Source organism: Prionailurus bengalensis, chromosome A3 (genome assembly GCF_016509475.1).
Source record: "Prionailurus bengalensis isolate Pbe53 chromosome A3, Fcat_Pben_1.1_paternal_pri, whole genome shotgun sequence".
Lineage (NCBI taxonomy): Eukaryota > Metazoa > Chordata > Mammalia > Carnivora > Felidae > Prionailurus > Prionailurus bengalensis.
Window position 1 is genome coordinate 436,568 of NC_057354.1, and position 11,071 is coordinate 447,638.

The 11,071-nt window shown below is 58.2% G+C and overlaps 2 protein-coding genes across 4 annotated transcripts in view; one reads left to right on the forward strand and one right to left on the reverse strand.

The window, feature by feature from the left end:
• PRPF6 (pre-mRNA processing factor 6) overlaps window positions 1-3,488 on the reverse strand; it is a 48,343-nt gene extending 44,855 nt beyond the window's left edge. Inside the window, exons 1-2 of the mRNA XM_043553373.1 lie at window positions 3,255-3,488; window positions 941-1,109 (exon numbers count right to left, since the gene is read on the reverse strand). Of these exons, the coding sequence (XP_043409308.1) occupies window positions 941-1,109; window positions 3,255-3,325 (240 nt within the window). The 5' untranslated portion in view covers window positions 3,326-3,488. The remainder of the gene's footprint in view (window positions 1-940; window positions 1,110-3,254) is intronic.
• Window positions 3,489-3,551: 63 nt separating this feature from the next.
• Window positions 3,552-9,801, forward strand: SAMD10 (sterile alpha motif domain containing 10). Of its 3 annotated transcripts, XM_043553374.1 has the most exons (5): window positions 5,023-5,273; window positions 7,243-7,424; window positions 7,502-7,673; window positions 8,055-8,195; window positions 8,398-9,801. In XM_043553374.1, the coding sequence occupies exons 1-5, from the start codon at window positions 5,183-5,185 to the stop codon at window positions 8,418-8,420; spliced, it is 609 nt and encodes a 202-aa protein (XP_043409309.1). In that variant the 5' UTR covers window positions 5,023-5,182; the 3' UTR covers window positions 8,421-9,801. The 3 variants fall into 3 exon arrangements, with proteins under 3 accessions (XP_043409311.1, XP_043409309.1, XP_043409310.1); XM_043553375.1 differs by lacking the exon at window positions 5,023-5,273 and having other exon boundaries at window positions 5,293-7,424; XM_043553376.1 differs by lacking the exons at window positions 8,055-8,195; window positions 8,398-9,801 and having other exon boundaries at window positions 3,552-5,273; window positions 7,243-7,619.
• The last annotated feature ends 1,270 nt before the right edge of the window (window positions 9,802-11,071 follow it).

Below are 11,071 nucleotides of genomic sequence, written 5' to 3' on the forward strand. Positions count from 1 at the left end.
AATAAAGTCAGTCATCTGTACTGCTCACAAGTATCATGGGCATGAGAGATAAAGGAGCTACCCAGAGGGGAAGGGACCAAGAGACACAGCCAGTGCAGTGCAGGGTCCTGGACTGGGTGCACCAGAAACAAGACACCAGGGGAAAACGGATGGAACGCAAATGAGGCCCACGGGTTAGGTACACAGCCAACAGTGTTGTGTCAATGTTAGTTTCCCGGTTTCAATAACTGTACTAAGGTCACGTGAGATGAGGAGAAGCTAGTGAAGGCATTTTCCACGCGATTTTTGCAAGTTCCCTGGAAGTTTAAAATCATTTCAGAATTGGGGCGCCTGGGTGGCTCAGTCGGTTGAGCGTCCGACTTCAGCTCAGGTCACGATCTCGCGGTCTGTGGGTTCGAGCCCCACGTCGGGCTCTGTGCTGACAGCTCAGAGGGTGGAGCCTGCTTCGGATTCTGTGTCTCCCTCTCTCTCTGCCCCTCCCCTGGCTCACGCTCTCTCTCTCAAAAATGAATAAACGTTAAAAAAAAAATTTTTTTTTTTAAATCATTTCAGAATTGAAATTTTAAAAATCTTTTCCTGAGTAAAAATGCCACCTGTTAGAACACACATGAAGAAAACCTCAAATGGCCAAATACTAACTAACTAAGAGAGTATGCACTGAAACAAAATAGAGAATCATCGCCAATTCCACCTGGAATTTTCATTATTAAAAACAAGCCAAGACAAAACCCCAGGGCTAGTACATCTCTTCTGAAGAGACAACAGTGCACGTATCTTTGTCCTGCTCCCTTCCTGCCCTCTGCTGAAGGTACCCTGGGCACAGCAGAGGCGCTAGCTGTACTGGCCTCTCTGAGCCCGTCGCCAGAGATGCCAAGGGTACACGGGGTCAAGAAGCTGGCCGGCCCTTCTGGGGACTGGCTGGGAGCGCGCCACAAGTCACCTCATCGTAGTTGGTGTCATTCAGATCCTCATCGTCATCATCCGCAGCTTGGCTTTTCTTCATCTGGTCCCCGACGGTCCTCTTGCCCGGGGGCGCGTGGCGGTCATCCACAGGGTCATTTGCGTCCCGGGCGGGCCCAATGTCTGACCGGGTGGTGAAGCCAGTGGCACTGCAGGAGACCCCAAGACACCCATTTACCCAGGCGAACTTGTTCCTTTGTTCTCCCTCCACAGTCCCCGCTTAATAACCCCTCTTTTTCTCGCATCTCTGGGAAGGCACCAAAGCGCCAGGCAGTAAGGAACCAAGCACGCTGCGCTCGCCAACGTTACTAGTCTGTTCTCTTTGGGACAGAAAGCTTCCGACCTACCTACGCTGAGGAGGTTACCAAGGCCGCACCTTCTCCTTGAGAGACTCACCAGAGCATCAGACCTTCCTCTGCCCAGGTTCCCGCCTCCCATTTCCAATAACCTGCTGATCGCGTCCCCCACACATCCAAGGAGGCCCTCAGCCCCGATGTGACCCAACCAGAATTCCTTCTCTGTGCTTATCCTGCAGCCGCCCTGGGGTGTTTCCAAGTACCGGGCGGGCACCAGACCACCGGCCTCACCTCCGTGCCTTCTTCTCCATCCCCTCGGTACCAAGTTCTACTGAGTCTTCCTCTGAAACCCCTCCTCCCCAAACCTTGACTCCCATCACAGCCGGGAACCAACTTCGCTACCCCTGCCTCTAGCCTTCTTCTCGTTTCAGCGCAGCCTGACCACGGCGCTCTGACGGCTCTGTCTCTCCCACAGGAACTCCGGCCCCTCCACCCCTGCACCTTCCACCCAACAGACCCCTTGAGAGTCCCTCAGCTTCCTCCACACCAGGCCTTTTTTCTTCACCACCCAGCACACAGTGTCAGTCACACACATTTCTACATCCCTAAATCCCAATCTTCTGCCAAATGGGGCTCAAATGCTACCACTCGATAGAGCATTCCTTGACCGCTGGGACCCAAGAGTTCCAAATTTTTAGGGGCACCTGCATGGCTCAGTGGGTTAAGCATCGACTCTTTTTTTTAATGTTTATTTATATTTGAGAGAGAGACAGAGTGTGAGCAGGGAAGGGGCAGAGAGAGAGGGAGACACAGAATCCGAAGCAGGCTCCAGGCTCTGGGCTGTCAGCACAGAGCCCAACGCGGGGCTCGGACTCACAAACCGTGAGATCATGACCTGAGCCGAAGTCGGGCACTCAACTGACTGAGCCCCCCAGGCATCCCTGCGTTGACTGCTGATCACAGTCTGTGAGTTCAATCAAGCCCCACATCCAATGCCTCACTGACAGCGTGGAGACTGCTTGGGACTCTCTCCCTCCCTCTCCTTCTGCCCTTCCCCTCATGTACATGCGCGCTCTCTCTCTGTCTCTGTCTCTGTCTCTCTCAAAACAAATAAACTTTAGGGAAAAAAAGGCTTAAAAACGAATCTGTTCCTCTTTATATATTTAGTAATGCAAAGACCTCACCTCTCCCGGTAGGAGGTCTTCTGAAGATGATGCCAGTGAGACTTGTGTGTTTCCCACTCCAACCTTAACCCCCCACAGGGCAACCTGATAGCTTCCCTAAACAAATGAATAACCAAACAAATAGAATGATGATGACTGCTCACTTATTCAACCTCTTGTGACAGTAATCCGTGTGACAGGCGCGGGAGACCCAGTCACAAGCCTCACAGATGCCCTGCGTGCCTGAGCTGAGAGTTCCAACACCCAGTGTATGACGACCAACACCACGGGGAAAGAAGGGGGCACTGGGAGCCGCCACACAGAGGAATCTGGCCGGGAAAGGATCACTTATGCTTTCGACAAGGGTGTGGGGTCTGCCTGGCCTGGGGAGAGTAGCCGCGGTGTTCCTACGACCCGTCAAAGATTCCCGTAGTCCTCACTGCAGACCTGCTCACAGATCATCTTACAGATCCAAACACGGGCTCACCACCAACGCATGGTCAAAGCCCAAGCCTCGCGTCGTCTAGGGAGCAAGCAGAAGTGGTACTCAGCTCTGGTCCACCCCAAAGCATCATTCTTCTACATGGATTAAACCAAGCCCAGGGACGTCTGCAAACAGTGTGGCCACAGATCCTAATCTGTCAACCCTCTCGAGAAATCTTCCCCGTCGCCAAGCTCCCCAAATCCGACTGATTCCCGAGGAGAAGCGTCGGGTAGTGCGGACGGTCTTGTCCGGGCCCGGGCCGGCCCCTAGCCCCTCTTCCCCAAGCGCGCGCGGCCCGCTCTGCTCGCCGGCTCCCTCCCCTCAAGCGCCGCGGCTCGCCCCCAGCCTTACCCCCGGCCCAGCCCCGGCACATAGCCGAGAGGAGCGGGCATGCCCAAGAACGGCTTCTTCTTCTTGTTCATGGCGCCGGTGACGACCACCGCCGGAGAGGAAGAGGGGACGGAGGCCGCGACCGCAGGCAAAAGACCACAGACGTCCCAGGCTCCTCAGCAGGAAGAGCTCCCGGGCCCTGCGTCACCCGCGCCCCGGAAGCAAAGGTCGCCGGCCGCACGAAGCCCCGCCCACTCCGCATTCCTCGGGCGGAAGTTCCTGAAAACCGACTTCCGGCACCGGCGATGGGGCGGGGATGTGGCAGGCGCACGCGCGGGGCGCCTGATAGTGGGGAGGCGTGCGAGCCGCCCAGCTGGAGACCTCCTGGAGCGACATCATCCTGGAAAAAAACCTGCAGGACCTCAAAACTCAGCCTGGGTCATCTTTACTTACTGCGTGCTTTCGACGCATTTCCGAGGAGACCTGCCTGCATGAGCGGGACCCATGGGTCCCCTCCCCGAGTCCGCCTGACCGCCGGGGACCGCTCATAATCAGGCCTAGCCATTCACCTTTCCCTTCAGAATCGTCCTGGCCCTGGGGCAGGCCTTAACACATCTGAGCGGGGCTGCACCTGACTAGTTGTGGACAGCTTGTGTGCGGTGTATGTGTCCTGATAGTGGGCACACCTGTCTGCTCGTGCCCCAGGGTGCAGGCTGCTGTTCTAGCTCTCAGCGCTCAGGTTCCCCGGGCTCCAGTTCAGGCACCAGTCCCTGTACAGGCTCCACTCCCACCCCCACCACACCTTGAACATGGCAGTGAGGGCAGAAGCGCAGCCCCTACAGGGCCAATTGGCGAAAATAAGTAAAGGCAGTAGATATGTTGGGAACAATTTGGTATGTGGGCATGCGTGGCCACAGCATGTGGATGAATTCGGTGCAGATCTCTACTTGCGTGTGTTGGTGGACATGGGTACCAGTCAGATCACCTGTGCTCGTGTTTCAGGTGGACATACATGACGACTCTGCATACGTTTCTGTATCTCCGCGTGTACCTTTGCTCATTCTGTGGGACATCCTCCAGCAGCCCACATACACCTGGGGAGAGTGCTCAGACTTGGCAGAGCAAACGAAACTCAGTGGGTAGCCTCTGGACAGGGCAGCCCCCAGCCCACCCTAGCACTTCTCAGCGGCGTCCTGGAACAAACACATCCCTCCTGCCTGCTGCAGCCTCCTTGGAGCTTCTCTCTCCTCCCCATTCCCAGCCAACCCCCTTTTGGTGCCACATCCTGAGCACTGAGTCAGATTCTGGGGCTACAGAGGGAAGGGGAGAGACCCTGGCTGTCTTCCTGGAGTTCACATTGTGGTGGGGGTTAAGAGAGGGTCTAGGGGAGCAAGTGCCCATTTGAGGAGAGATCTCTGGATAGGTGTGGAGAATGCGTAAATAAAGGAGTGAGTCGGTAATCTGAGGTAGGAGAATGAAGGGAAGTGGTTGCAAGGCATCGGTCTGGCCTTTGACCTGGGCTCCGGTGGACAGAAGATCCCAGGAGCAGGTAGGATACTCCCCTCCTACCCCTTCCTTCCCCGCGCGAAAGATCGCATCTTTATTTCCCTGCCTCAGAAGCCCCTTCAGACGTCTGGATCCCGTATAGGTGCACAGAATCACTGTTCCTTGAAGCCATGCCCAGGTGCCTAAGGTCGTCCCTTACCCTGGCAGACACCCTTTGCATACGCAGACCTGCGCGCCGCCGACACACCTCGGAGCTCCCGGAGCGCGCCCAGCACTCAGGGCTCAGAGGCAGGTGCCTCGCCGCGCAGACTCGCCGGGCGCGGGGACCGGCTCGGGCGCGGGGCCGGCTGGGGCGGGGCAGCGGCGCGCGTTCCCCGCCGGCCACACGGGCCGCCTTGCGCCCGGCGAGGGGCGTGTGCACGGGCCCGGGATCCTTGGGCCCCATGTTCACGGAGCTAAGGACCAAGCTGAGCCCCCCGCGAGGCCGCGCCGGGGCTGTGCGCGCCGGCTTCGGGGAGCGCCGGGATGTGGACGGTGAGCAGGGCTTCGGGGATATCGCAGGTTGGGGGCTCGAGGACCGAGAGGAACGGGGGCGGGAACTGGCGGACTCCAAGTGGCGGCTTGGCGCGGACTGGGGGGGCGCGTCCTTGCCGAACGGGGTCTCCGGTGTCTTTGTCCTGAGCTGGGGCGGTGGGGCGGGTAGCCTCAGGCCTCCGGGATCAGCGCACCCTTGGCTGGAAGGAGGTTATGGGCTGGGGCTCCTGTCCTCAGGCTCGCACCATCCTGCGGTCACCTTTTCCCTCGCGCGAGCTCCCCTTCCTTCCCCAGCTCTTGCAGTGGGGCCGAGAGGGAGCCGAGGCCACAGTCGGGCTTGGGCTCCCCCGCCCCATTTTATGCTGGAATTCTGACGTTGGGGCTAAGAGGGAGGGACGGAACGACCGGCAGACGGACGGAAAGATGGAGATCCCTCCTGGTGCTGGGCAGGAAATGGGCGGGGCCCGGCTGTACCCTGACAGGTGCAGCGCGCTCGGTGGCGTCCGACTGGTTCGCCCAGAGCTTAGCTCTGGGGCCCCGGCCCTGCACGGCTCCGCTCGCGAGGCCCTGAGACGCGACGCCGAGCGGCACAGGCACCTGTGTCCTGAAAGATTTATTAATCTTTTTCCACGATACTAGAAGCCACAACGGGGCAGCCACACCACACCTGGACCTCAATTTTAGAGTCACCTGGTGTCATCCGATTCCAGAACGTTGTAAGAATGAAGGGGGGACGTTAAGTCGGAGGAATCTTAAGGGCTAGAAGGAGGGGAAGTAATGGGTTTTCCCCGATACCGAGACCTCTTGGGCACATCGCCAAACCCTGCCCTCAGTTGCGGCTGCGAGGTTGTGTCCATGGGAGGCAGGGTCTCTCATTCTGCTGAGAGCCAGTGGGGCAAGCGCCCTGGCCAAGAACCTGATTCTGCCTGCTGAGTTGGGGCCTGGATGCTGTAAAGATGAGGGCACACCTGGGCCCTATCTCTCCCTAGGGTTCTGTTGACGTGTGGATACCACACAGAGCCTTTGTCCACCCACCCACCCACCCACCCATTAATCCACAGTATTTCTGGGCACCTCCTTTGTGCCCAGACCTGTGCAAGGTGTTGGGAGGAGCTCATCGGGGTGTCTGCCCTCCCATGACCTATGTCAGCAACAAGCCCAGAAATGAGAGTGAAACTGAAACTTCAAGAGTAAAATGAAGTCTGTGTGGGGAATAGAGGGCGCAAGGTGTCACTGGGCCCTCTGAGCATACGGCTGGACCCTGCACAACTGTGCTGAGCAGCCCATGCCCTCTGGAAGCCCACTATCCCCAGGAGCTGTCCTGGGCCAAGGGCTCTGCGGCAGGTGGAGGAGAGCCATCCTGGTTGTTGGCTGACCCGGAGTTCATTCAGGCCTCTTGTTGGTGGGTCAGCAGATGAGCAGAGCACAACAGGGCAGGAGCCAAGTCTCAGATGCTAGGTATGGCTGCAGAGACGGGGTGCCCTCACTGGTGAGGGGCAGGCAGCATACTCAGGGGGTTCCCACCATGCAGGCTCTCCCAGGACGTAGGGGCCAGTGCTCCCTCACAAGCAGGTCCTGTCTTTGTGCCCCACTCTGGCTCAGCACGTGTCAGCCCAAGGCAAGGGCAAGATCAGGCCTGACTCAGGATAGCCCCTCGCCAGGCTATAAGTCTGAGGCTCCCTGGTGGGCACATTTATTCTCTAATCTAAGCACAGTCCTGTTCCCCAGAGTATGAACTGTGTACTCAGAGAAGGAAAGGTGTTTCTAGGTCGTCATCCTTGGGCTGGGTGGGTGCTCAAGACAGCTCTTGTGTACTTCCTTTCTGCCTTTGGGGGGTTGGGAACCTCTAACTGGGAAGGTGGCTCTCTGTGTTGGGAGGGAAGATGGGTTGGGCAGGGAGCTGGTTTGCAGAGAGAGGGTCCTCTGGCCCTGTCCCTGACCACTCTGACCAGGCATCCGTGCTCTACAGCCACGGCACACTTCAGCTTCTGCCGAACCCTCCTGGATCACACAGTGTCCACTGAGAGCATCCCTTGTCACCTGCCTCGGACGCCAGGCACCAGCCTCACGTGGCACGACTCCCGTAGCCAGAGGGCCGCTGGCGGCCGGCCAGTCAAGCTCCTGCAGCAGCCTGGCACAGAGGCCCCCCAGGTACCCACCCAGCATACCCACCTCAGCCCCTGCCCTCCCCATCACCTCACTCCACCTGCCACCCATCTCCCCTGCAGGGCCGGCTATACTCCGACCACTATGGTCTGTACCACACAAGTCCCTCACTGGGTGGCCTGACGAGGCCTGTGGTTCTGTGGAGTCAGCAGGACGTCTGCAAGTGGCTCAAGAAGCACTGTCCCCACAACTACCTCGTCTACGTGGAGGCCTTCTCCCAGCACGCCATCACAGGTACCCTCGGTTGCTCGGGGTGTGAGGGGCGTAAGGATCCCCTGGAGAGCCCCCCTCAGCCTGCCTCCGTTTCTTTTGCTATCATTTCTTCCTGTCTTCTGTTTCCTTCTAGTCAACCTCTCCTTCTAGGTTTGTCTCTTTGCAGAATCTGCCATTGCCTCCCCAGTGCATTTCTATCTTTTTCTGGCTTTTCTCTGCCCCGGCTCTGTTCGTCCTTGCCTTTCCTCTGCCTATCCTCCTCTTTCCTCTCCTTATTTCTCTGTCTCTGCCTCTCTTTCTCTTTAAGTCTATGTCCCCCTCTTCTCCCCCCCACTTCTGCCTTGGCTCTTAATGCTCCTTGCGTGTTGACCTTGGCTTGACCCCTCCTCCCCTCTCTCCCAGGCCGGGCGCTGCTGAGGCTGAATGGGGAGAAACTGCAGCGGATGGGGCTGGCACAGGAGGCGCAGCGGCAGGAGGTGCTGCAGCAGGTGCTGCGCCTGCAGGTGCGCGAGGAGGGGCGGAGCCTGCAGCTGCTGAGCCAAGGTCAGTGGGAGGAGCCAGGGGGCCCTGAGAGTCTTGGGGGAGGGGGGGGCAGGGGGAGAGGCTGGGCCATGGGGCCAAGAGGAGGGTGGGTGAGTTGACCTCAGGGGGGCGGCTGTAGGACGCTGGTAAGGGCCATCCTGTGCCTGGCAGAGTGGAAGATGCCAGAGATCTCCACCCCTCCTCACCCCTACCCACCCCGTAGCCTCCTTTGGAAACATGTCCTAGCTGCTGCCTGAGGCTTGAACCCCAGACCCCAGCACTGTGACCGGAGCCTGTGGCAAGGATGATGCATAGTTGGCACACAGCCCCTCTCGGACCCTGCAGGAGGCCCCAGGGGCTGAGCCCAGCCCGATGGACAGGTGGGACCAGGATTGCCATCTCTGGCTGTGCATTCTGGGCCGTTGAGCAGGTGCGGGCTGCTTGGGTGTGGCCCTTCCTTGCAGGACCTGAGCCCAAATGCACCCTCTGGTGCTGCTGGCAGCGTGTGGGGCAGCTACGTGGAGCCAGAGCAGGGTCTGGTTATCCCCCTAGACTCCCGGGGAGTCCGTTTATTTATATTCCCTTCACCCACACTGATGTCTGTGCCCCTGTTGCCTGCTGAATCATGCTTCCTTTGAGCATCCTGCCCTCCCCCAGGGCAAGAGGTCTGTCTGTCTGCCCATTTGTCCAGTTCTACACCCTCACCCAGCATCTAGAGGACAGGCGGAATAAGCTGTGGAAGCTCCCTCTGGCGAGTGCCCTCCCCTACCCCACCCGGATAATCAGCAGCAGCCGCATCCCCAGGCACACCATGCCAAGTGCGTGCCCTCGTGATTTCTGAAACCCTCGCCACGCCCCCATCTGTTCCCGGGAACTGTGGCAAGAGAGGTCTGGGGGTTGCTCAGGCACCCAAGACCTAACCCAGCACTATGAGCACCCTATGACGGGGATCAGACCCAGCTGTCTCCTGGCCTTGGGTTTGGGTGTCCCCCCTCCTCCCACGGTTGCGGAGGCTGCCTCTGAGGGACAGTTGTGGGCATGTATTCTCACTGCTCCTCTCCCAAGAAAATCTGAATTCACACAAGAGACTGTCCTGAGGGCTGTGCCCCCGACCCCTGCCCACCAGAGACCCAGCCAGCACCTGAGCAACCACTCTGTGAGCCAGAGGGCCCAAGGTTTGGGACTGGTGCTGCCCAGCAGAGGGACAGTGAGGGCAGTCCTGGTAGCCCCCACCTTCTTGTTCCTCTGCCTTCCCACTCCCCTAGGGAGCCCTGAAAATCTCAGGGATTGAGGCTGAGCCTCCAGCCTCCTCTCTGTGCCCCAAGCCGGCCTCCAGATGGGAAGTGGCTTGTTGCAGGTCCCGAGTGGGATTTGGATAACTGGCCTGGTGCCCCCTATCCCGCGGGCCCCAGTAGGAAGCCCCCTCGTCCTTTCTGGCCACCCTGATTGCCACAGCCTGCCTTGTGCCATCACAACGTTGTCTTCTCCAGGGGGCCCTTCCTATCACTGCCGCAGTCTTCTCCCTCCTTTGTCTTGCCCCCCACCCTGCCATGCTTGTCTTGTCTTCTTTGTTTTGCGCTTTTTTATATTCTGACAAAGACCAGAAATAAACCTGGTTCTCAACTGCCCCAGTGTGGTGTTTGGCTCAGGCCAACTGGGTGTTGGAGAGTGGGAAGAGTCCTGGATGGAGGGCCCCTGGCTGTGGGAGGAGGCGGTGCCCGGTGCCCAGTTCAGGTGCCTCCACAGGGCCACTAGGGGGCAGTGGTGTCGCATCTTGACAGCACACCTGTTTACCCCAGGGCCGGGTGGGGAATCCTGGGCTCAGCCCGGTGGACTGCAGCCAGATGCACGGACACAGGTGAGTTACTTTCCTGGGGCCTCCATAACGAATGACAGCTGGGAAGCTTAACACAACAGAAACTGATTTCATCACAGCAATGCAGGCTACCAGTCTGAAAACCAGCAGGACCACAGTCCCTCCCGGAGCACAGGATAGAACCCCTCCTCACCTCTCCCAGCTTCTCGCGGCTGCTGCGGGGATCCCTGGGCACATCACTCCCATCTCAGCCCGTCGTGGTCAAATCACCTTCTGTGTCATATCTTCCTCTTACAAGGAAACTTGTCGCTGGATTTAAGGGCCACCTGGATAATCCCAGATGATCTTCTCACCTCAAGACCCTTAACTTAAGATCTGCAAAGACCTTTTCTCCAAATAAGGCCCCATTCGTGGGTTCCAGGGATTTGACATGGCAATCTTTGGAGGGCCCCCATTAAGCCCCTGACACAGGGTAATGCCCTAACATAGGAAACACATGGGTCACAACAACACCCTGACACATGTGCCCACACAGCAAGCAGACACATGGTAATGCAGAGGCAGAAACTGACCACGGGAGTCTGGAGACACAGAGACACATGATGCTGGTTTCCAGATCCACAATACACCATGATACCCAGTGACCCCCTAACATAAACACAGGGGGCACAGGACACACAATATCCCAACATCCAGACATTCTATAGCCTGGAGACACATCTGCTAAGATACAGATTTCCCTACACACACACACCTTCCAACTAGTCACCTGGATACTAACATACAGATAGGCATGTTTTCCCCTAGTATGGGACACATAGACATAACCCTGACATCAGACGTCTACACAGGAGACTGCCCGGCACACGTGGTCACTAAGGCACACACCTATCAACAGACGAGGACGTGCTCCATGCGTGGACATGCAGACTTACACGGGGAAAGATGACAAACCTGGCTGGGTCTCACGCACTGACCCCTCCCCCAACCCTGGATGTCCTGTCCCCAGGGTGGACACGGTCAATGAGGGAAGGACATTTCCTCTTCCTCCTGGGGCCACATGGACCTTTCTCTGGCTCTG

Coding starts and splice junctions, on each gene's coding strand:
- SAMD10 (XM_043553375.1), top strand. CDS start 7,005: ATGAACTGTGTACTCAGAGAAGGAAAGGTGTTTCTAGGTCGTCATCCT. Junction 7,425..7,501: donor CTGGCACAGAGGCCCCCCAG/GTACCCACCCAG, acceptor TCTCCCCTGCAG/GGCCGGCTATACTCCGACCA. Junction 8,196..8,397: donor CCTGCAGCTGCTGAGCCAAG/GTCAGTGGGAGG, acceptor CCCACCCCGTAG/CCTCCTTTGGAAACATGTCC.